The sequence below is a fragment of the Kogia breviceps genome, chromosome 3, assembly GCF_026419965.1.
Source record: "Kogia breviceps isolate mKogBre1 chromosome 3, mKogBre1 haplotype 1, whole genome shotgun sequence".
In the NCBI taxonomy this organism is placed as follows: Eukaryota; Metazoa; Chordata; class Mammalia; order Artiodactyla; family Physeteridae; genus Kogia; species Kogia breviceps.
The window spans coordinates 156202142-156225451 of NC_081312.1; the positions used below are offsets into that span (position 1 = coordinate 156202142).

Genomic DNA, 23310 nt, shown 5'->3' on the forward strand with positions numbered 1-23310 from the left:
GGAGACGTCCCCCTTTCGGGGGAGGGGGCCTGGGAGCTGTGTTTATGGAGAACTGGGGGGCAGAGCCTTTACTGTATTTCAGGACAGTCCCCCCACCTCACTCCCTGCCCCTCATGTTTAGGCCTCACACCTGGGCTGCCCTGCCTGCCCGTCTCGCAGCCCCGCAGTTTGGCAGGGTGAGGATACCAGTAGCAGACGTCTGCCCTTTCTCCGCCTTGCCCTGCCAGCTTCAAACAACCAGCGTGCCCCGGAGAAAAGCGAAAAACTGGAAACCTCGAGCATGGCCTTTTCTAGCCCTCAGGGAGCCATCAAAGGCTCAGGGCTGCTTGCCTGGAGAGTACCCCCCGGGCCGGTGCCCTCTTGAGGGCTGCATTGCTGATACCACCAGGCGTCAGGGGCCCCCCAGGCCCACTGATGCCTCCAGGCAGCTCTGATCTGTGGCCAAGCGCCCTGCATTGCAGGGTTGCCGATAGAACCAGAGCTAAAGAGAGTCTTAGAGTGTGGAGCTGGAGAAAATGGGCTGGGAAGGGCCACTGACACAAGCCTTCCTCTGGGGCCCGCGAGAAACTAGGCGTCCTGGCCCTGACCCACCGTGCCTGCCTCTCTGCTCTCACTTCCCGGTGACTTTGACCCCTCCCCGCACGTACACATCCTCAAAACCAGAAGATACTGTGACGTGACCCCGCAGAGTATCCCCCAGCCCGGGCCAAGGAGAGACCCTCTGTTGGCAGAAATGTGAGAGCTTGGGGCAGGGGGCAACGAGAAGGAAAAAGAGATGTCTCTCTGTGTCTTTTTGTTTGTGTGTGTACTATTTGTTCAAAGAAAAATCTGGATTTTGAATTTTTTTCGGAGGCTGAGTAAAATGTACAGTCTTCTCCCTTAGTGCTGGCAGCCTTGCCTTTCCCAGGCAGGATTTTTACTATGGAAAACCGTCTGTGGCTTCAGGGTGTGGGCACTCTGGTGAGCGGAGGACCGGGGTGGGGGGCAGGACGGCACCCGCTGAGCTGGCCTCCCAGGACAGAGGCCCCAGGTCACTGTGGATCTGATCTAGTCCTTGGTGCTGGACCTCAGAGGTCAGCCACAGAGTGGCCAGGGTTGGACACTCCCATTTTTGCAAACGCCCCGAGGAGGTAGGAATCATTATCCCCATTTTGTAGGTAGGGAAACTAAGGCCCAGGGAAGTCAAGTAAATCCCCCAAAGGTCACCGAGCTGGGGACTTGACTTCCCATCAGAACCCAAGGGATGCTGTACTTTGACCCTGCCCTTGCCTGGATGATGCCCTTTGACCCTGTGTCAGGCCAGGGCCTGCGAAGCCTCACTCGGCAGAACCCCTGCTGGGCCGGGGTCTCGGAACGGGAGACGGAGGCTCTGACCCGGGGGTCCTCTCTCTGATTCCAGTGTGTGGATAACATCCGGTGCAATGGGCTCATGATGAACGCATTTGAGGAAAATTCCAAGGTCACTGTGCCACAGATGATCAAGTAAGTGCCCTGAGCCCCCCTCTTGTCCAGGTTGAGCTCCAGAGACCGAGGGCCACACGGTGACCACGAGGGGCTCCAAAGATGCTGGATTTCATCTTCGGGGTGTGTTAGCTGTTTGATTTCAGTTAACTTCTATTTGGTTGACGGCTTTGGCTTAGTTTTTGTAGTTGTCTGTCTTGAAAATGTGGATTTTCGTATTAGGCCGTTTAAAATAGAACATCAGGAATGACATTTCACGCGCTCTATTATTTTTAATAACTATTTTCCTTTTGTTTGGGCAATGCCAGGGAGGAAGGGCGAGGGGGCTGGCATCCTGCTGAACTCAGCTCTCTGAGCCCCGCCGGGCAGTGCAGCCTCCTGGCCTGCACCAGCCCTGCTTCTCCTCCAGGGTCTGCTCGCCTGACCCCCTCACGGTGCCCCCCAGGTGGCCCGCTGGCTGCCTGGCCTGCATCTGAACTGCTGAACTCCCAGCTGCTCTGCACACCTGGCATACGCCAGGACGCAGCCAACTGACGCCAGGCGTGTTGTCCCACCCGAGGCAAACCTTGGGGACCCACTGCCTCTTTGCTACTTGAAGTGCACACTCGGGGGAGCCGCAGGCCATTACGTAGTGAGGGTGTGAAAGGTCCCACCCACCCCGTTTCGACAGCAGGCCTGATGAAGCGAGCACGCCAGCAGCTGGGAGCGAGCCAAGGCAGTGTCGTGTACTCCCGAGCTTTCAAGTATCCGGCTGAGTTTATGAGGAGTAGCCCCATCCCACCCCATGACTACATTGTTTAACAGCCAAGGGTGCTGGAGCCCAGGAGGAAGGTCTGGACTTGAAGGCACGAGCCCTGGCCCACAGCTTCTGCTCTGTGTATGACTATGGACAAGTCACTTAACATGTCTGAGCTTGGGTCTCTCACCTGTTAGTGGGAGATGATTACACTTACCTGCCTACCTCCTGGATTTGTTTCAACGATGAATTTTAAAAACCACACGTAGAATGATGATTAAATGTATAGTGGGTACCTACTTAGCTTCTGCAAAGAGTGCGTATCGAGGCAGTAAAAGTGAGCAGAGAAACCAAAATAAACTCACCCGTGAAAGAAAAAATAACAGCATTTTAAACTAGGATGGTGATAAAAGGAATGGAATATCCAGATCAAGGTGACAACTCCAAGGACCTGTCGGCTCCCAGACTTAAGCGTGGCCTCCTTGGCAGGAGTAGCCCATGGGCAGCATCCCCCTGCGAGGGCATCAGGGAGCAGAGATGAGCAGACGTGGCCTCCATCCTCAGGGAGTTCACCATTTAGTGAGAGAAAGAGACACATAGAAATCGTAAAACACTAGCGGGTGCTACAAAATAGAATTTGTATGATGCTACGAACGAGGGTTCAGAGAATGAGTGACTCGTTCACCTGGCACAGCTGGGGAAGACTTTCCCAAGAAGAGGACATCAGAACTGACCTCAAAGGATAAGATAGGGTTTGCTAAATGGTGGAGGGGGAAGGGCATCCTGGGAAGATGGAACAGCATGTGCAAAGGTGCAGAGGCAGGGAAGCACATGGTGTGTTTGGGGAATGATAAAACGTCCCATGGGGCTGCAAGGTTGGAAGAGTGGTATGTCCTATGGGAAATAACCTTGATGCAATTGTGGCCTCCAAGTTCACTACCAGATAAACTATCCCAGAGGTCTTGGAACGGAAAGGCTCACAGACCCAATTAAGATGCTTAACCACACAGTCTAGTGAATCAATTTTAAACACTTAGTGAGAAACCAGGGGAAAGAGAAGGGATAGGAGGTTAGTGCCTGTTACACGTAGTTGCATGAGCTAGTTACACCATGGTCATTGTCCAGGCTCTCTCCCTGCCCCATCTACCTTCCTTGCTGATGCAGCAGCTCCAAGGACCAGAGTTGAAGCTTCATCAGTGGATCCAAGGGCACGCGCTTGCTCTGTCTGAGAAGTCGGGGCAAGTATGTCTGGCCACAGTGGCAGCTCGCCAGTTAGACTGAAGAAGAGCTACAGATTTATCTATAGTTCTGAGACAGAGGGTAGAGGGTCAGAATGGATGTCGCCAGTGGGTGGCTGACTTAAGACGTGAATATTGAGTGTACGCTATGCCTCATGAATATTAAGTGTAGCCTGAATATTTGGTGCCTTGTGAATATTTAGTGCATGCTTGGTCCTTCCACCCCTCCTATTTACATTTGGCACATGAATGCTTTACTTAGTGTATATATATGCCTGCCATGGCTCACAAGCTGTTTGCTCCTTCATCTGTCCTCCTTTTCTGTTTCTCTTATTTTTTATAGCACAACTGTATTTTCTTAAACAATACAGCAGGCTGAAGAGGTGGGCAGGAGTCAGATAATAGTAATGTGACAGGTGAGGAGCTGGGTTTTCTTCTGTAGGTGTTAGCGTTGCACTCAAGGCGGTGACGGGTGCCTCCTGGTGGCCAGGGATAGAGTGGCAACAGAGAGCCTGGCTGGGAAAAGACATCAGTGGTATAGCTGGAGGGTTCGTGGCTGGAGAGACATTCCCTAGATGTGTTCCCCGTAAGCCTCTGAGTTTCTGGCATGGTTCCCATTTCAGATACCCCACCCTGTTGTCAGACTGAATTAAGAGCATCCTGATTTTTGGTTTGCAATACAAAGAAACATTTAGTCCCATGCACCCTGAGTATTCCTGCTACCCTCCCAACACACTGCATCCCGGCCCTCTGGTGGGTAGATGCTAGTGGCAGGGTTTGAGAGGAAGGTCCCGGAGAATGAAGATCATCAACAACCAGCAGCCCAAAGATCCAAGAAGTCTCGTCGTATCTGCTGACACTTGCTCATGTAGTTTTTAATTTTGGATTGTGAGCTCATTTTCAGTGGGGAGTTTATCTTTGAATGTCTTGTAGAGCCTGGTTGACAGATGCCCTTCCAGAAAGGTCTTGCATTTGTTTCCACCAGTTGCCCCAGGAGCATTACATCCTGTGACTACACTAATACTCTTTGGACTTCCCAGACCACAAAAAGAGTAGGTATTTGTCTTCCAAAACCACTGGAAGGGCAAATAATACACTCTCAAGGGAGCTTGATACTCTCCCCATGTTCCCTCCTCACAGCCTGGGCTAAAACAGAAAACTTGAAATCTTCCTTTCCTGGTGGGTAGATTTTTCTAGGCTGCCTTTCACTGAGCCTATAAGCCTTCAAAGGTCCCAGCTTTACATGGGGGTCTCACTCCAACTCCCTCAACCCGTAGGCCCAGGCCTGGTTTACTTCTCTATTGAAACCAAGGCACTTGCCTAAAGGCAGCTAATGCATCAACTGGTTTCCAAATTTCTCTTCATTTTTGGCCCCTGGAAATTTCCCATATATTTTTTGCCCCTAGTTTTGTTTTTTTTTTTTTTGAGATATAATTCATACAACATAAAACTCACCATTTGAAAGTGTACAATTCAGTGGATTTTAGTATATTCACTGTGTTGTGTAACCACCACCACTATCTAATTCCAGAATATTTCCATCACCCCAAAAAGAAACCCCATACATATTAGCAGTCACTTCCAATTCCCCCCTATTTCTACCCCCTGGCACCCACCACTCTACTTTCTGTGTCTATAGATTTGGCTCTTCTGGATGTTTCATATAAATGAAATCCTACAATGTGTGGACTTTTGTGACTAGGTTCCTTCACCTAGCATGTTTTCAGGAGTCATCCATGTTGTAGCATATATCAGTATTTCATTCCTTTTTATGGCTGAATAATATTCCATTGTATGGATAGGTCACATTCTATTTATCCTTTCATCAGTTCATAGACATCTGGGTTGTTTCCACTTTGGGGCAATTATGAATAATGCTGCTCTGAATGTGTGTGTCCATGCTTTTGTGTGAACGGATTTTCTTCATAGCTTGTGAACGTGCCAGCACATTATTTTTAAGTTTGTTATATTTCATCCAGCATTTCTTTCTTTTTTCTTTTCTTTTCTTTTTTTTTTTTTTTGCTTCCTCTACCTTTGTACATGCAGTTTATTAAGAATGTCTACCTCATTCATGGGAAGCTTTTTTTTTTTTTTTTCGGTACACGGGCCTCTCACTGTTGTGGCCTCTCCCGTTGCAGAGCACAGGCTCCGGACGCGCAGGCTCAGCGGCCATGGCTCACGGGCCCAGCCGCTCCGCATGTGGGATCTTCCCGGACCGGGGCACGAACCCGTGTCCCCTGCATCGGCAGGTGGACTCTTAACCACTGCGCCACCGGGGAAGCCCTCATCCAGCATTTCTAAGAGTTTTATAATGTCAGGTCTTCAGTTATTACTGGGAAAAAGAAGTTGCAGCCCATTACCCCAACGTCAGTCTTCCAAAGCTTTCCCTGTCCCCATCACAAGGCACCCCGTCCTTCATCAGTCCCTCCATCCTTGGCTGTTGGTGCGCTGGGGAGACAGTGATGGGTGTGCCGTGGTCCAGCCCTCGGGGAGCTCGCAGCCCGGTCGGGGAGACAGCCACGGACTCAGACACCTTCAGACCCAAGTGCCTTCTCAGTCCCTCCTCCCTCCTCAGGTCCGACGCCTCCTTATATTGTGATGACGTGGACATTCGCTTCAGCAAAACCATGAACTCCTGCAAAGTGCTGCAGATCCGGTATGCCAGCGTGGAGCGGCTGTTGGAGAGGCTGACGGACCTGCGCTTCCTGAGCATCGACTTCCTCAACACCTTCCTGCACTCCTATCGCGTCTTCACCACCGCCGTCGTGGTCCTGGACAAGCTCATCACCATCTACAGGAAACCCATCAGCGCCATCCCCGCCAGGTGGGCAGGCCTCTTCCTCCAGGGCCGACCCGCAGAGCTTCTGGGCCCAGGAGGGAGACCGAGCTCGGCAGCGGGCTGGAACCTGAGCTGGGGGGATGAGGGGCACCCCCGCCCCGGGAACCAAGCCCGCCCTTTGCAAAGAGGTGGGGGAGGTCTGCCCTGCTTGATACCCTTCCTCAGCCCCAGCTTTCTCCATCTCCCACCCCGGGCTCCTGGGCTGGGGTAGAGTTTGGGGGGAGGATCGCCTCCTCCACAGGACAGGGTTTCCCCGCCTTCCCCATTGAAGAAAGGGCAAAAAAGAGGAGGGGCGGAGTCAAGGGAAGAAGGGAGGGAGAGAAAGAGACAGAGAGAGAATCTTATCCCCTCTCTGCTTCGACCACGTCTGCTCTGAAGAAGAGAGTCCCTTTTTGCACATTTGGGGTGGTTTTCCACCTATGGAGGGCTGGCCACCTTAGCCTTGGCTTCAAGGCCATCTTTTCCATCTGTGTTGTCACAACTCAGCCCTGTGGGGGGCCAACTGGGACCAGAAAGGTCAAGAGACTTGCCCCAGGGCTCCTGGAAGTCTGTGGCAAAGTGGGGACTTGAACCCAGGGCCCTGGTCTCGTTGAGCCCACGCGGCCACCCCTGTCTGAGTCTGGGTGACAGGCAGGGTGGAGGTGCCCCCCTTACATTCCTTTCCCACCTGTCCTTCTCACGTCCCTGCTTTAACCAGCCTTCAGCTGCCCACCCCCAGCCCGGCCAAGCTTTGAGGGGCCTGGTGGGGTCACTGTGAACCCAGGGTCCCTGCCAGGTTAGAATTCTAAGGGCAGGCGTATCCCACACGGCAGGGTCAGGCGCTAGACTGGCCGAGGCCCGCGGCCAGCCCAAAGAGCCAGTCTCAGAACTTCACGATTTACCAGTCCAACTGCTGGGGACCCAGCTTAGTGAACAAAGAAGACCTTTACCCCCATCTCGCCAAATGATTACCCAGCCAAGGGTGGTACCAACGAGGCACCAGGGAGGCAGGTGAAACCCAGCAAGACCCTACCCGCAGCCCAGTTTGAGATGGGTGAGAAAGGTCGCTATCAACAATCACCCAGCAGAGGGGAAAGTAAGGCACAGACGAATGAAGGGCCTGCCTGAGGCTACCCAGCAGTAGGTCAAGTTCAGGGATCCTGATGAACCTTACTTCTCCAGGAGGGGCCTGCCAGGAAAGGAGGAAGGCCAACTGGTGCTTTCCTTTTCTGCCTGAACCTCCACCGTGGATGCTGCTGAGTCCTCCCCCACCCCCACCCCCACCCCGGGTGAGACTGGGGCTGGGGCCTCTCTCTAGGGCTGCCTGGAGCAGAGCTCCTGAGCCACACCAACTCCCAGGGCCGCCTGGGGGCCGGGCTGGTCCCAAATGGGAGCCCAGGATCCAAGGCGGGGGCAGGGAAGCCTGCAGACTCTAACCATCCCCTTGCCCCGCCCCAAGCCTCTGCTGCCAGAGCAGGCCAGCTGCCCGGAGTACACCTCCGTCCCCTCCCCCAGCCCCTCCCTGTACCCCTCCCCACCCCAGTGCTCACAGTTTACCAGCTAAACCTCAGCAGCCGGCTTCCCAGGGCTCTGAGAAAGCAGGAAAAACTGCCCCATCCAGGATGGAGTCACACCTGAAAAGCCATCGAGGTCATTCCTGAGGGACCCGGCAGGTCACCCCCGGCAGTTCACCACCCCCCACCCGGAACCTGGGAACCCCCTGGGATTCCACCCTATCACCTGTTCCCAACCTGGCCCTGAGCTGTGGGCCCTGCCTGCAGACGGTAAGAGTGTGGCCAGGGCTGCGGGGAGCCTCCCGCCCCCCAAGTTTACACCTGAGGCTGATCAAGCACCCAGGTGGGGAGGAAAGGACACGGGGTTTAGAGTCAGGAGGCATCAAATGAGTCATTTCCCATCTCTGCGTCTCAGCTTCATCCATAAGCTCTCTGGACCTGGGTGAGGAGGACGTCAGAGGTGTTGGTGACACCGAGCCCGTGTGGGGGACAGAGAGAGGTTTCTCAGAAGCCTGCAGGTCAGGAAGACCCACAGCATCACGGGTCACCTGCTGCTGCTGACCAGAGGGATACAAAGAGAGAGCATCAGGCAGACCTACCGCACCACCAAAGTCCCTGTCCCCCTCCCGGATCAGGACCCCTGGGCCTATAGACACCTGGCCACAGACCACTTAACTACCCGGCGCATTTGGCGTGGACTCCTCTCAAACCTGCCCACTCAGAGGACCAGCCCGGCGGTCAGAGAGCATATGAGGATGAGGGAGCCGTTGCTGCCCCACTGAGCCCCCCAGGAGACAGGGACCCCCAGGCCTGGGCCGGCAGCCAGGCCCACACTGACCGTTTGTTTTCATCCCCTCCCTGGCCCTCCCCACAGGTCATTGGAGCTCTTGTTCGCCAGTGGCCAGAACAACAAGCTCCTGTATGGCGACCCCCCCAAGTCGCCACGCGCCACCCGCAAGTTCTCCTCACCCCCACCCCTGTCCATCACCAAGACGTCATCCCCGAGCCGCCGGCGGAAGCTCTCCCTAAACATCCCCATCATCACGGGCGGCAAGGCCCTGGACCTGGCCGCCCTCACCTGCAACTCCAACGGCTACACCAGCATGTACTCGGCCATGTCGCCCTTCAGCAAGGCCACGCTGGACACCAGCAAGCTCTACGTGTCCAGCAGCTTCGCCAGCAAGATTCCAGATGAGGGCGATATGAGCGCTGAGAAGCCCGAAGAATCCTCAGCTCCCAGCAAGCAGAGTGAGTGGATGCGAGGGCCAAGCTGCCCCCTTGCTCACGGGCCCACTGAGGCCGGCCCAGCCCCGCCAGGCTCCCACCGGGAGGCTGGGGGATCCTGGCCAGATGGTGGTGGCAGTGCAGAGCCTGGGCGGGGGAGAGGCAGGCAGAGATGCCCGGGAAGTGGAATGAGTGTCCCTTCCGCTGCCCTGATGACAGCTTCCTCTTGCATCCTTGTATCTGTCCATCTCTGCAGTGGATGTGTCCTGGGCCAGGCCCCAGTCAGGGCCTGGGAGAGAAGAGGGCATCAGATGGGGCTCCTGCAGCCCAGGATTCACAGTGTGGCTGAGGAGAAGGTCCAGACACGGAAACACGGGCGCCTGATGCACGTGGTGTTAGAGGGGCGCTCGAGGGACCCCGAGCATGGAGTGGGGATGCCATCGGGAGAGTCTGAGGAGGCTTCCTGGAGGACCTATTAGATCTAGATTTGTCACCAGGAGGAAGGAAGAACATTCTAGAGAAAGGGAATGGAGTGGGCAAGACTGAGAAGCAAGGAAAAGCATTGTGTGTTCAGGCAACACCATGAAACCCAGCACACCTGGAACACTGGGTGTGGGGCAGTGGCTGGAGGTGATGCCGGACAGGCTGGGCCCTCCCTGCTCTCAGAAGCCCAACCATTCTAGAATGGTATTTGTTGGGAGGATTGTCTGGCTGTGTCTTAGGTTGGGTCAGCCCACATCCTGGGTGACACCAGCCTTGTCTTGGTTAGCACACATGTGCATAAATACATACACACATGCGTGTACACACACGAACACACAAGCCTGGGCTGGATGGAAGCCCCAGCCTTCGAGGAGGGGGCCTTTGAAAAAAATTTTAAGATGGTCGGAAGTTCTGTCCTCTGAGTTGAGAAGAGGGGAGTCAGCGGGACCACCAGCAGAGGGCAAAGCTGGGGAGGGTAAAGCCCTCAGGAGCTTCCGGTACCAAGTGACATTTACCGTGGCGCATACAGTAAATAGGGGACATGCGCAGCCGGAAGTCAGTAACCAATGTAACAGCCAACCAGAGAGCCCCAGATGCCGCCCCGCAGGAGCGAAGGACGGAATCCCTGGCAGGGCAATGTCAAGGGGCACAGAACTCCATCTGCCACAACCTGCAGTGAATCCAGGCCTGACACGTGATAAAATGTGATGCGAGACAGTCCTGAGAAGTCATCTCATACCGGGCTTCTTTTTTCTTTCTTTCTTAATTTTTAAAAACATTTATTTATTTTTTGGCTGCGTTGGGTCTTCGTTGCTGCACTTGGGCTTTCTCCAGTTGCGGCGAGCGGGGGCTACACTTCGTTGCGGTGCACGGGCTTCTCATTGTCATGGCTTCTCTTGTTGTGGAGCACGGGCTCTAGGCGTGGGGGCTTCAGTAGTTGTGGCACGCGGGCTCAGTAGTTGTGGCTCGCGGGCTGTAGGGCACAGGCTCAGTAGTTGTGGTGCACAGGCTTAGTTGCTCTGCGGCATGTAGAATCTTCCTGGACCAGGGATCAAACTCGTGTCCCTTGCATTGGCAGGTGGATTTTTAACCACTGTGCCACCAGGGAAGCCCTTCATACTGGGCTTCTTGACCAGTGATCCAGGCGACCCTGAACCTGTCTAACTGTGCCCCAGAGTTTGTGTGTGTGTGTGTGTGTGTGTGTTTGTGCATGCACCAATATGGACATTCTTTTCTAAAGAGAGGACCTATAGCTTTCTTTGGCTTCTCACAAAGGTCAGGTGTAACTCCACTTACTTTCTAGTTGGGGAAACTGAGGACCAGAGAGGTAAAGAGTTTTCAACCAAGATCTCACCATGCCAGAGCTGGACTTTTGATATAATTCATCCACTTTCCCCGAAGACCATGAATCTTGGGAGACCATGAGTCTCCCAAGATTTAGGGGGACTGCCCAAACCAGGACACTTTTGATAGTGACCGGGTGCATGGGACAAGAGGTATAAATGCAGGGTTTTATATCCTAGACGGTCACCCTAACTAAGGTGCTTCACACACACACCAGAAAAGTGGGGAGTGGGGTAGTACCTTGCTACTCAAAGTGTGGTCCGTGGACCAGCCTCGTGGGCATCACCCCTCTCAGGCCTCACCCCAGACCTCTGAACCAGAATCTGTATTCTAACAAGATCCCCAGGTGTGCCCATTAAGGTTTGAGGAGCCCTGGCGCAGCAAAAGCCACCTTGGAGATTGACAGGCCCATCAGCTAGTAAAAGGCCTAATGGGGCCCCGTGGCAAATGAAGCTGTTAAACTGTCCTCAACAGGTATATCCCAAACCTACTCCGTTTGCTTCATTAAATTCTAGACCCGCATTTAAAAGTCATTGACGATTTGAGAAACATCAAATTGTTTCCTTCTTTTCTCCCAGGCTCTGAAGTCTCCATGAGGGAAGAGTCAGATAACGATCAAAACCAGAGTGACGAAGGTGACACTGAGACATCACCAACCAAATCGCCAACAACACCAAAATCGGTCAAAAGCAAAAATTCCTCAGGTACGATCCACCAGCCCGAAACCACAGGTCACTTCCAGAGGACATGTGCCATCCAGGCGGGGAGAAGATGGCGGGTCAGGCTGAGGAAAGGCCAGTGGGGGTCACGCCTTCTGTTTTATGAGTGACTCCTAAGTGCAGGAGCTCAGCTGCACTTCACAACCCCGGGGGCTGCAACAACGGCTGGTAAATCCTGCTCTTCAACTCAGCAGAATCACTCCCCTGACCTCAGACAACACTACCTAACCCACCCAACGCAGATGGGTAGGAAGGCCCAGCATTTGGCTTCATTCATGGAAAGATCCAGGTTCAGAAGGTGTTTCCTGAGCTGCTGCTACATGTCAGGCTCTGGGCCAGGCTCTTTAATAACATCCAACACCTTGCAGCAGGGCCAGGGCATTCCTGTTTTCTCATCTAAGGGAAAAGTCTCCGAGAGATTGTGGTGATGCCTACCCAAGTCTCAGACTCATGACCCTGGAGGGTTCTTGGGGAGCCACTGGGTCTCTGGTTCCCGTAAAGCACTTGCCCACATACAGCGGGGCTCTGAGGTACCCAAAGGTGAGGCATAAGCTTATGGAAGCCCCGGTCCCACATACAAGGTGCAGCCTGAACCCCAAACTCCCCAACTCCCCAGGCCCTCTGAGGAGACCCAGTAAGTCACAGGGTCACCCACCTGCAGAGAGAAGCTGCCCAGACACACTGCAGGCCTACCACAGCCCCTCAGGTACACGGAAGCAGATCTCACAGACAGCCAAATTCCAGAAATCAGCTTTGAGTTTTGTTTTTTGGTTTTTTTGCGGTATGCGGGCCTCTCACTGTCGTGGCCTCTCCCATTGCAGAGCACATGCTCCAGATGCCTGGCTCAGCGGCCATGGCTCACGGGCCCAGCCGCTCCGCGGCATGTGGGATCCTCCCGGACCGGGGCACGAACCCGTGTCCCCTGCATCAACAGGCGGTTTCTCAACCACTGCGCCACCGGGGAAGCCCAGCTTTGAGTTTTTTTTTGGTTTTTTTTTTCAGCTTTGAGTTTTAAAGTCAGTCATTTGCGCCTCACTGCATAAGTGCTGTTACTTTCACCTAAGGATCGATTGCTCTCCAGAGATTTACAAGCTGAAGCTTAAGGTTTCTGGAGTGAGATTCTGCTACTATTACTGCTAAAAAAATAATTATTATTATTAATTGCATTGATATTCCATGGCATATATATTGGGTCGGCCAAAAAATTCATTTAGGTTTTTCCATAAGATACAGCTTTTCACACAATACTAAGTACTTTCATCTTTACATCCACCTTTTGAAGCAGGTGTTAATATCCTTATTATCCAGAGATTATTTTGACTCAGAGAGGTTTGGTAATTTACCCAAGGCTACACAGCTAGTACAGGGGGTGAGGACTCAGAGTGCAGTGCTCTTTCCACCCCACCGTGTCAGGGAGACTGTCAGTCTGAGTTATCCATGTCAGACACTGGACAGGTTATGTGTTCATTCCAAAGAGACTGAAAGGATAAGAAAACTCATGATGCTGTCCTAGAGCAGGGCTGTGCCCAGCTGGGCCTAAGAGGTAAAGGATTTGGAGCTGCAGAGGGATGGAAGGGGCAGAGGGTTGGTGGGACCTTCTCATCTCAGCAGGAGAAAGCAGAGGGGGGCAGGGACTTTCCCTACTCTGAGGACGCCCTGGGGTGACGTGGCATGGCATAAGCGTGCCCCTTCCCGGGGACCCCAGCAGGGCAACAGACCCCGCTGCTGCCACCTGACAAGCCGTGGGTGCAGTGAGCACAGCCAGCCCGTCTTGGGCCCCTTCTAGCCTCAGGACCCCTGGTTTCCTGAGCCGAGGGCTGGACCAGGAAGAGCTGAGGAATGGTTCCGTGCTCTCCACAGAGTTCCCACTCTTCTCTTATAATAATGGAGTTGTCATGACCTCCTGCCGCGAGCTGGACAGTAACCGCAGCGCCCTGTCAGCAGCCTCCGCCTTTGCCATAGCAACTGCAGGCGCCAACGAGGGTACCCCAAACAAGGAGAAGTACCGGAGGATGTCCTTGGCTAGCGCAGGTACGGGGGATCCCTCACGGCTGGGGATGACAGCCGTGGCCCCAGGGGGTTGTCCCCCTTCGAATGTGGAGCGCCTGCTGCCCCAGGGCTTGTTCTGTGCTGAGCCTCCTGCCTGGAGGCCCCCTCCTCCCCACCCACCCCCTCTGCTACCCCAAAATGATGCTCAGAGTCAAGCCCACTGCCCATGGGAAGCTCGGCCGTCTCCACCACCTCCCACTGCTATGACATTGGTCCTGCAGAGAAGGGGTCCCGGAGGGCTCTGATCCAGTGTGGCCCTGTCTGGAGAGGCTGCCAGACGCCTCCAGCAGCCCCTGAAAGGTGCCGAGGTCCGGGAGAGGCGGGTGTGTACAGACTGTGTCCACAGAGAAGTCGTGACATCCAGTCTCATTGGTCAGAACTTGGGATGGTTGTCACATATTTTCTCATCCCCTGCCCATAGCCCACCTGCCAGCAGCCAGGCGGGGCAGCCCGACCTCCCCAGATCTGGGGTCTGAGTCTGGACTAGAGGCCAGTGCTGTTTCTTATCCTCGCGTCCCCACTCTTGCTTCTGCCACGTGTGCCGCCAGGCTTTCCCCCCGACCAGAGGAACGGAGACAAGGAGTTCGTGATCCGCAGAGCGGCCACCAATCGCGTTCTGAATGTGCTCCGCCACTGGGTCTCCAAGCACTCGCAGGTGGGTGGGACTAACCCCGGGGCGGGCTGCTGGGAACCCGAGGCCACTGACCCCAGGAGCCAGCCACTCTGATATTCTCTGGAGGGCCTGCTCAGATCCCCTACAGGGGGACCTAGGACATTCCAGGGGACAAGGGGCCTCTGCTCTCCACCTGTCTACAGCAGGGATGCCTCCCAGAGCCTGGTCCAGGGGTGTAGCGGTCAAGATCAAGGGATGGTCCTTGATCTTGCCCAGTGCCTTCTACCTCTGGGTCTGGAGGCTCTGCTGATGCCCGGCCAGGCAGCTAGGGAAGAGGGGAATGAGGCGGGCAGCCTGCCACGGGCAGGAGTCAAACCCTCAGCCTCCTCCTCTGGCCGAGCCGGGACCACCCCAGGGCAGCTGGAACAGTGGCCACAGCCACCCTCCCTTCTTCCCCACAGGACTTTGAGACCAACGACGAGCTCAAATGCAAGGTGATCAGCTTCCTGGAGGAGGTCATGCATGACCCGGAGCTCCTGACCCAGGAGCGGAAGGCTGCGGCCAACATCATCAGGTAAGGGCTGAGGTCGGCCTGCTGGGACGGGGCCCTGCCCTCGGCCTCCGGACAGCTGGCTAGAGGCAGGGAGGCGAGGAGGGACAGTCCCAGGCCAAAGGACTGCCTCAGGCGGGTGTGCTGGGAGGATCTCGGGGCAGCCAGGCTTTGGAATGGGCTACCCATGTGTTGTTCTCCCCTCTGCCTGGCCCCGTCAGACCTTGAGCCCCCTGAGGCAAGAAGGGTGTCTGCTTCTCCATCCACACCCACTGCGAACACGTATCTAGCCCATGCTGTCCTGCGTGGTGGCCACTAGCGACATATAGGTGTGAAATCTCAATTAATTAAAATTAAATAAAATTTAAAATTCAGTTCTGGGACTTTCTGGCGGTCCAGTGGTTAGGACTCCGAGCTTTCACTGCAGGGGGCTTGGGTTCCATCCCTTTTCAGGGAAGATCCCACATGCCACCCAGACCAAAAAAAAAAGAAAAGAATATCATTAAAAAAATAAATTAATAAAATTCAGCTCCTTGCTCACACGAGCCACAGGTGGCTGGTGCCTCCATACTGGGCAGCACTGGCAAGCCCCTGTTTCTAGGTGCTCAGAGAACGTCTGTTGAATTGAGTCAAATTGTCCCCAAACTTGTCCTTTTCCCTCCTGCCCCAGACTACCTCTCCTGACAGAGGTCAGAGGTCAGGTGGCCCCACGTCCCAGCCCTGCTGGCTCAGACAGTGACTCACTGTGTGACCTCGGGCAAACCCCTTCTCTGAGCCTCGTTTTTCTCCTCTGTAAAATGGGCGAACAGCACCCACTTCCAGGGCTGTGGTGAGATCATGCTGATGTCTCTGCAGGTCTTTCAGGGGGCAGGCCCCAGTCCACCCACCGCTCCCATCCTGCTGACTCAGGCTGCCCTCCGGCCCTGCCCAGGTGCACGGGCTCGGGGTCCGGCCTCACCTCCTCACCTCTTGCCTGGCTCTGGCTGCCCCTCTCTGTCCCGCGGTCATGGTCTCTGACCCAGACTTGCAGCCACTTTCCTGCCGACAACCCAGTCTGCAGTTTTCCCCCAGCCAGACCATCCACTTTGCTTTCCCAAGGCCCGTGCTACAGGCCCCATCGTTCCTGCAGGCTCAGCATCCTAGAATCTCTTCCACACCTCCCTGCCTTCAGTACCCGCCCTCTAGACACGCACGCACACGTACGCATACGCACACACACACATGCACAGAGTCAGCCACCAGGTCCCCCAGGGTCCTCTTCCTGGTCCCCAGGAGGCTTGCAGGGCCGTGCCGGGACCTTGAGCCTATCGGCCAAAGTCACCCTTGGTCAGGGAGCTTGTTTGGGATGCTGCCGGGGTGCAGGGGAATGAGCCGGCTGTGCTGTTGGGCAGCCCTGGTGTGGACGGTGGACCCACCGAGCCCCAGCTGTGGGTCTGCACGTGAGATTCCTCGGAGCCACTGCTTCCTCGGAGGGAGAGCGCCAATGACTCATCCAGGCCCCGCAGCCTCCTGAGTGTCCCCCCAGCCCCAGCTTGGCTCTCAGGCCCATCCCTGGGATTCACGATCGCTGTCGGAACAAGGGCGCAGTACTTTGGCCTGACTCCGAGGGTCCACCCTCATTCCCCACCACTGCTTGGGACCCACCTGACTGTACTCAGCCGCCCATCAACGGCGTCCCACCTCCGGGCCTTTGGCCCCCACACTGCTGCTTCCCACCATCCTCCGTCTCTCCCGTTTGGACGGCTTCCCAGCCCCTCCCGGCCTCTCTGATCCTCCAGTCCTGAAGCTCCTTCCCCTCCTTCCCCCCATCATCCCACAGGCACGCAGGCGCACGGACCACGTGCCCAGCCCTGTGCTGGGTACCAGAGCTACAGGGACAAATCGGACGTCACTCTGCCCTCAGGGGCTCCCGGCGGGTCTAGCAGGGGGGGACAGGCACATACACAGCCGTTCCAACATGTGGAGCCTGAGGCTGAGACCACAGGAGGCCCGGGGGCTGAGGGAGCCCTAGGTGGGGACCTTGCCCAGCCAGGAGAGTCAGGGAGCTGAATCCTTGAAGAGAGCCCATCAAGAAGTCAGCGACAAGAAAGGGGAAAGGGGGCTCCTGGTGCAAGAAATGGCAGAGCACAGACAGAGGGATGGGGGGTCGCCGAGACCGTGGGGCCTTGCGCGCTGGGGCGGAGAGGGGGCTGCCCCAAAGGCAGGGGGGACCGAATGCATGGAGCTCATTGTGCTTTCTCGTCCCATAGGACTCTGACCCAGGACGACCCGGGGGACAGCCAGATCACGCTGGAGGAGCTCACACAGATGGTGAGCCAGGCCTGCCGTCTTGCTCGCTGGCCAAGTCTGTCCTTCCCTGGCCTCCTGGCTCCCACGATCCCCACCCAACGACCCCTTGATGGAGCTCAGTCACCCCCTGTATTGGTTTCCTAGAGCTGCCCTAACAAAATACCCCAGACTGGTGACTTAAAATAACAGAATTTGATTCTCTCATAGTTCTGGAGGCCAGAAGTCTGAAATTAAGGTGTCGCTGGAGCTGTGCTCCATCCAAAGGTTCTAGGGGAGGATCCTTCTGGGCCTCTTCCGGCGTCTGGTAGCCCTGGGCGTTGCTTGGCTTGTGGCAGTGAATCTCCCATCTGTCTCCATCGTCACATGGCCATCTTCTCCCTGGGTGTCCCTGTGTCCTCTTCCCTCTGTGTATGTCTGTCCCTGTGTCCAAACTTCCCCATCTTATTAAAGAGACCAGTCATACTGGATTAGGCCCACTCTTAATGACCTCATCTTACCTGAGCATATCTATATCTATAAAGACCTTATTTCCAAATAAGGTCACAGTCACAGGTACCAGGGTTTAGGACTTCAGCATATCTTTTTTTGGGTGGTGCGGAATTCAACCCATAACACCACCACTTCCATTTTCTTCATCTTTTGTCTCCCATCCCTCCCCTGACCCCTCAATTCTCTCTGGTCACATTGTCCCTGGAAGGAAGAGGGTAAGAAGTCAGGCCTTCAGTGGATGAGCTGCCCCTATGCGCCGGAGCTGTGCTAGAGTCTTAAAGACTCTTATCAATAGTGCTGCAAGTTTATATCATTATCCCCACCTTCCAGAGGAGGCAGCTGACGCAGGGGTAGGGGGAGCGACCCAGCCTAGGTTATGCTAAGTGGCGGAGCTGGTGTTTGCACTCAGAACTCATTGCACACGCCACACTGTCTCACCTGGAGGGGACAGGATGCAGTTGGCCACCTGCCTAGAAATGAGGGGACCCCGGGCAGAGCTCATGGTAGCGTTCCATGCGGTGGAAGGGGACGATGGTCTGTGTGCTTCCAGGGCCTGGCTGGGCCCACTTTTATTTCCAGGGTGATGACGTGCCACCACGAGCCACCCCAGAGCCCCAGGCCCCTGCCATCCACCACTGCAGCCAAGGAAGCTCAGGCCAACTCTGACCTCCCCGGAGGTGGAGACCATGCGGGCCCCTTGGCCGCTGCTGGCTTGCTTCTCAAACTGGCCGAGTGACGTCCATTCTGTCCCAAGTAGCTAGTGTGAGGACTTAAGCTTCTGAGTTCTGAGCCCGCTGTTCCCCTCTTGTCCCCTCTCCTGACTCCTGGAGCTGGTCTTCCCTACTCGGGGGGTGGGTGAGGCCATCCATGGAACACTGGCACCCTGCCTGCACCTGGACCCTGAGAGCAGCACCGCAGGGCGGGCACCCCAGGAGGCCACATATGCCCCCCGCAGGGAAGCTCAGGGGAGCAGCTACACTCTGCTCTTGTTTCCCGATAGGGGCCTGATTGGAATGTTTACCCCTCAAGAGCCTGAGGGCCTCTTGTTCCTTCATGAAGTGCTGAGGCTCTTCCAGAACAAAGCACTGGCCGCCTAACTGCCCCTGGCCCTGACCTGGTTCCCAGAGGCCAGAGGGCCTGCACGGGGCACGTCCAGTGTGCAGGAGGCCCCATGGCCTCGCCAGAGAGCAGAAGGGCTTCCTGCTGTGACGGCTTTCCAAGCCTCTGCTGCCAGGCTCAGCCCTCACCTGGCCACGCCAGGAGGAAGCAGGGGGAGCCGCCCCTCCTCCTTGCCCAGCACTCCCCCTGCTGTGCCTCTCCGCAGCGCTCAGGGCCCCCGGCCACTGGGCCACCCCACCTGGCTCGCAGGCCACTCCCCAGGCCCAGCCCAGCCCTTGGCCCTGACAGTTCAGCCATCCTGAGCCTTCAGGAGCGGGCTGAGCTCCCCGCCTGCCGGCCCTGCTTCAGAGGCTGGGGGCTCCTCCCCATGAGGGTCCTGACCCTGCAACACGGTGTCCCAGGTGGCCCCTGCTGCTCTCGTCCCCACGTCCCTGCTGCCTTCTTGAGAACTTGTCATCCCCTGTTGGCATCGTGTCCCTCACACCCAGGCTCTTGCATCTGGGCTTCTGCACAGAGCATTCCTGGCCCAGGGCAACTGTGTCAAGGGGGATGCATGGACCCTCACCACACACACACACACACACACACACACCACACACACCACACCACAAACACACAGCACATACCACACACACCACACACACCACACCACAAACACACAGCACACACACCACACACACACACACACACACACACACACACACCACACACACCACACACACCACACACACCACACCACACACACCACACCACAAACACACAGCACACACACCACACACACACAAACACCACACACAACACGCACACACACACAACATGCACACCACACCACACACACACACACACACACACCACACACCACACACACCACACCACAAACACACTGCACACACACACACACACACACACACACCACACACACACACACACACACACCACACACACATACCACACACACCACACACACACACCACACACACATACCACACACACCACACACACCACACCACAAACACACCGCACACACACCACACACACACACACAAACACCACACACAACACGCACACACACACAACACTCACACCACACTGCAAACACACCACACACACAACACACATACATGCACACACACAACATGCACACCACACCACACACACATGCACACACACACCACACCACACACACACATGCACACAAACACCACACACTACACACACCACACACACACCACACAGCACATACACACACACACCACACACACAGCACATACACACACACACCACACACACATGCACACACACCACACACACTACACACACACACACACACACACACACACACACACACACCATACACCACACACCACGCAGAGGCTGGAGAAGGAGCCCTTTCCTCAGCTTTCCCACACTCTGTCCCTGCTCTGGTCCTGTGACTCGAGCTCCTGAAGCCAGGGACGTGTTTTCTGGTCTTTCTGTCTCTGGTGTCTCTTGAGGACCTGGCAGGGAAGTTCTGGATGACTGTTTGCCGAGAAGTGGGAGGGAGAGACTCCGTCCAGGAGGGGGGGCTTGTTCCCTTGATTCGGGGTCACCCCACTTTCCTTGTGATCAGTGCAGCTTCCAGGGGCTCCGCCGGCTGGCAGGGCCCTCTGGGCAGGGTAGCTGGCCCCTCTCCTCCCACGCAGCCCAGTTGGCCCCAAGGGGGAGAACAGGGGCGTCCTTGGTCCTGACTCTCTTCCCAAGACTGCACAGTTGTCTCCTCCCCCTATTTTCTCTAGCTCCCTCCAGCCTCTCCCAGATCCAGCAGACTTTCCAGAGACCTTTGTGCCCTGGGCCTCCTCTTATCTAATCCCTGCCGTGGGGACACTGGCCCCCTCACCAGTGCTTGCTGAGGATTTCCCCTGATCGGGGGGGCTCAGGTAGTGGTCACCTTTAAAGGCGGTGTCCATGGTGGCCCTGGGGGCAGGGGCATGGTACTCAGGACTAAGGCAGACAGTTGTCTTCTGGGCACAGGACGGGGGCACTGTCCCAGGAGGTAATCACACCGGTGAGTTCTTCTCTGCTAATGAATTTTAAAAGGAAATTTTATGGGGAATTCCCTGGAGGTCCAGTGGTTAGGGCTACATACTCTCACTGCCAAGGGCCCGGGTTCAATCCCAGTTGGGGAACTAAGATCCCACAAATCCTACAAGCTGCACACTACGCAGCACAGCCAAAAAAAAAAAAAAAGAAAGAAATTTTATGGAGCCAGTTAGTTGTGGACCCAGACAGGACCTGAAGGGAGAGACAGATCACAGCCTGGAGTCAGATGGCCTGGGTTCCGGTCTCAGTCGGCCTGTTTCTGGCTGATTGCCTTGGACTAGTCATTCATCTCTGGGTGCCTCTGTTGTCTCGTCCATGCTCTGGGGCCAAGTGATGACCAAACGAGTGACTCTGAAGCACATCACAGGCCTGCGCGTGCGCACACACACACACACACACACGGGGCACGACAGACAGTGACTCCCAGCCCCCTCCGTCCCGTCCTCATCTCCCCTCTTCAGGTCTGCCGGCGGGGGGGCTTCCCCAGTCACGCCCCACCCACCCACTCACCAGAATCGAGGTGGAGATGCCCTCCAAGAAGTGGCCAAAAAGCCAGAAGGTGTCCCTCATGGGCCTAACTGGGACCTTGCTCCTCTCAGGCTGAAGGCATGAAGGCCGAGCCCTTTGAAAACCACTCAGCCCTGGAGATCGCGGAGCAGCTGACCCTGTTGGACCACCTGGTCTTCAAGAAGATCCCTTATGAGTGAGTGGGTGCAGGTGCCAGACACCCTGCCCTTCCTCCTCGGGCATCGTCTTTGGCTGAATCCCCATCCCTGACGCATGCGCAGTAGATTTCCAGAGCTGCATGGATTGATTCTCCACAGCTTGAAACAAAAATGCATGTGCTGGCAGGGATGAGAGAGGATCCCTATCCCCTTTCCTGTCCCCAAGTTCCGCCCTTACCTACCAGCTACATGCACATGCCCGCGCGTGCACACACACACACACACACACACACACACACTTTTCCAGAAGCATCTCTAATTCGGCGCTCCTTTCCTGGAGGTCTAGAACAGGAGTATGTGTTCACGTATGTGCACACATGTACATGTGAGCAAACGTGCACACACGCATGAGTGTGTGTCAGTGTGTATGCATGTGCAGGAGCAGACTCTGGGGGGGGGGGCTCTCTGGACTTTGAAGCAGCCCCAAGGCCTGGTTGTTACCTGCTCTGGCCTGTAGTAAATCACCCCCAGCTGTTCGTCGTAACTATACCACCTACATCATTTTGTACCACCTTTTATTCGCCTAACGATACGCCGAAATGGTATCCGTAAAGACACCGTTTTTAATAAGTGCACAGTATTCCCCAGCAGTGCACTAAGCCGTGGGCTTGTTTCCAGTTTTCACTTTTATGTTTAAAGCTGGGGTAAACCTCCTTGTAACTAAATACGTCTCTGAATTTCTGACAATTGTCCTAGAATAGTTTCCTGAAATTGGAATCACTGCTTCTGAGGTTATGAATCATTGTAGGACTTTTGATCTCTGCTTTCCAGAAAGGTAGCCCCACCTGGCACACACAGAGGCCCCCACTGACTAGGGCACTACCTCACCTAGACAGAGAGTGTCGGCATTTTAGAAACCTGCCGCATCTCCTGCACGTAGAGACAGCAGTTATTTCTGACAGTAGTTATTGCTCCCTCCTCCCCATGGAACTCTGTCCAGGTCACTCTCACAGTCACTATCAAATAAGGAGCTTCTCCTGGAGGCCTGGATGGTCTGTGGTCCCATGAGGTCACCATTACCAGAACACGCTGCTGGCTTGGCTTGCAAGCTCCTTTATACTTCCATCTGGCCCTTTTTTGTGGCCTTCTGTCCTCCCTGTTCTACAGACCAGCTTCTGCAAGGTGACTTTAAAACGGGAGCTCTCCCATTCAGAAACAAGATCCAAAACAAGATCTGATGTGCCCATTGCACCATATCTCATTCCAGCCTCATGATAAACCTGTAAGAAAAGTATTGTCACTATGCCCGTTTCACAGATGAGGAAACTGAGGCCCCAAGATATCAAGGGCTTACCCGAAGCCACACAGCTGGTACAAGGCAGAGCTAGACGTGACCCCAGGGTCCCTTCCTCTTGAGGGCTCTGCAGAAAGTTACTCCCCAGAAATGACAACTTCAAAAAGCAGAGAACTCAAAGCAGAGAAATCAGCAAGGCAAACCTAACCTCATCCACTCTGGGTTTCTCCCTTACTTCCTACAGGGAGTTCTTCGGACAAGGATGGATGAAACTGGAAAAGAATGAAAGGACCCCTTATATCATGAAAACCACTAAGCACTTTAATGATGTGAGTATGGGGGTAGGGGAGCGGGCGCAGTGCCTTTCTCTGCAGGTTTCTCTTCGGTGACACCCTCTGAACGGGCTGTACACCTGGCTAGAACCAGACCACCTGGGTTCTCTCCAGCTCTGTGATTCATGGGCATGATAATTTCATTTAAAGCTCACGCCCATCCTAAAAGATGGGGGCTGTTATCACACTTTAGATACAAAGAAACCGAGACTCTGAAGGGGCATATGCCTGAGGTCTCCTGACCAGTGTCTGGTAGCTCGTGCCCTTCCTCTGCTGTACAGTCACAGCCAGAAG

General features: G+C 55.3%; 1 protein-coding gene across 1 annotated transcript in view; it reads left to right on the forward strand.

Moving 5' to 3' along the window:
- The window catches only part of RASGRF1 (Ras protein specific guanine nucleotide releasing factor 1), a 107875-nt gene that overhangs the window by 64913 nt on the left and 19652 nt on the right, over nt 1–23310 (forward strand). Inside the window, exons 13-22 of the mRNA XM_059057016.2 lie at nt 1400–1482; nt 6011–6259; nt 8642–9015; nt 11397–11522; nt 13398–13568; nt 14135–14241; nt 14661–14773; nt 16999–17059; nt 21325–21428; nt 22929–23013. Of these exons, the coding sequence (XP_058912999.1) occupies nt 1400–1482; nt 6011–6259; nt 8642–9015; nt 11397–11522; nt 13398–13568; nt 14135–14241; nt 14661–14773; nt 16999–17059; nt 21325–21428; nt 22929–23013 (1473 nt within the window). The remainder of the gene's footprint in view (nt 1–1399; nt 1483–6010; nt 6260–8641; nt 9016–11396; nt 11523–13397; nt 13569–14134; nt 14242–14660; nt 14774–16998; nt 17060–21324; nt 21429–22928; nt 23014–23310) is intronic.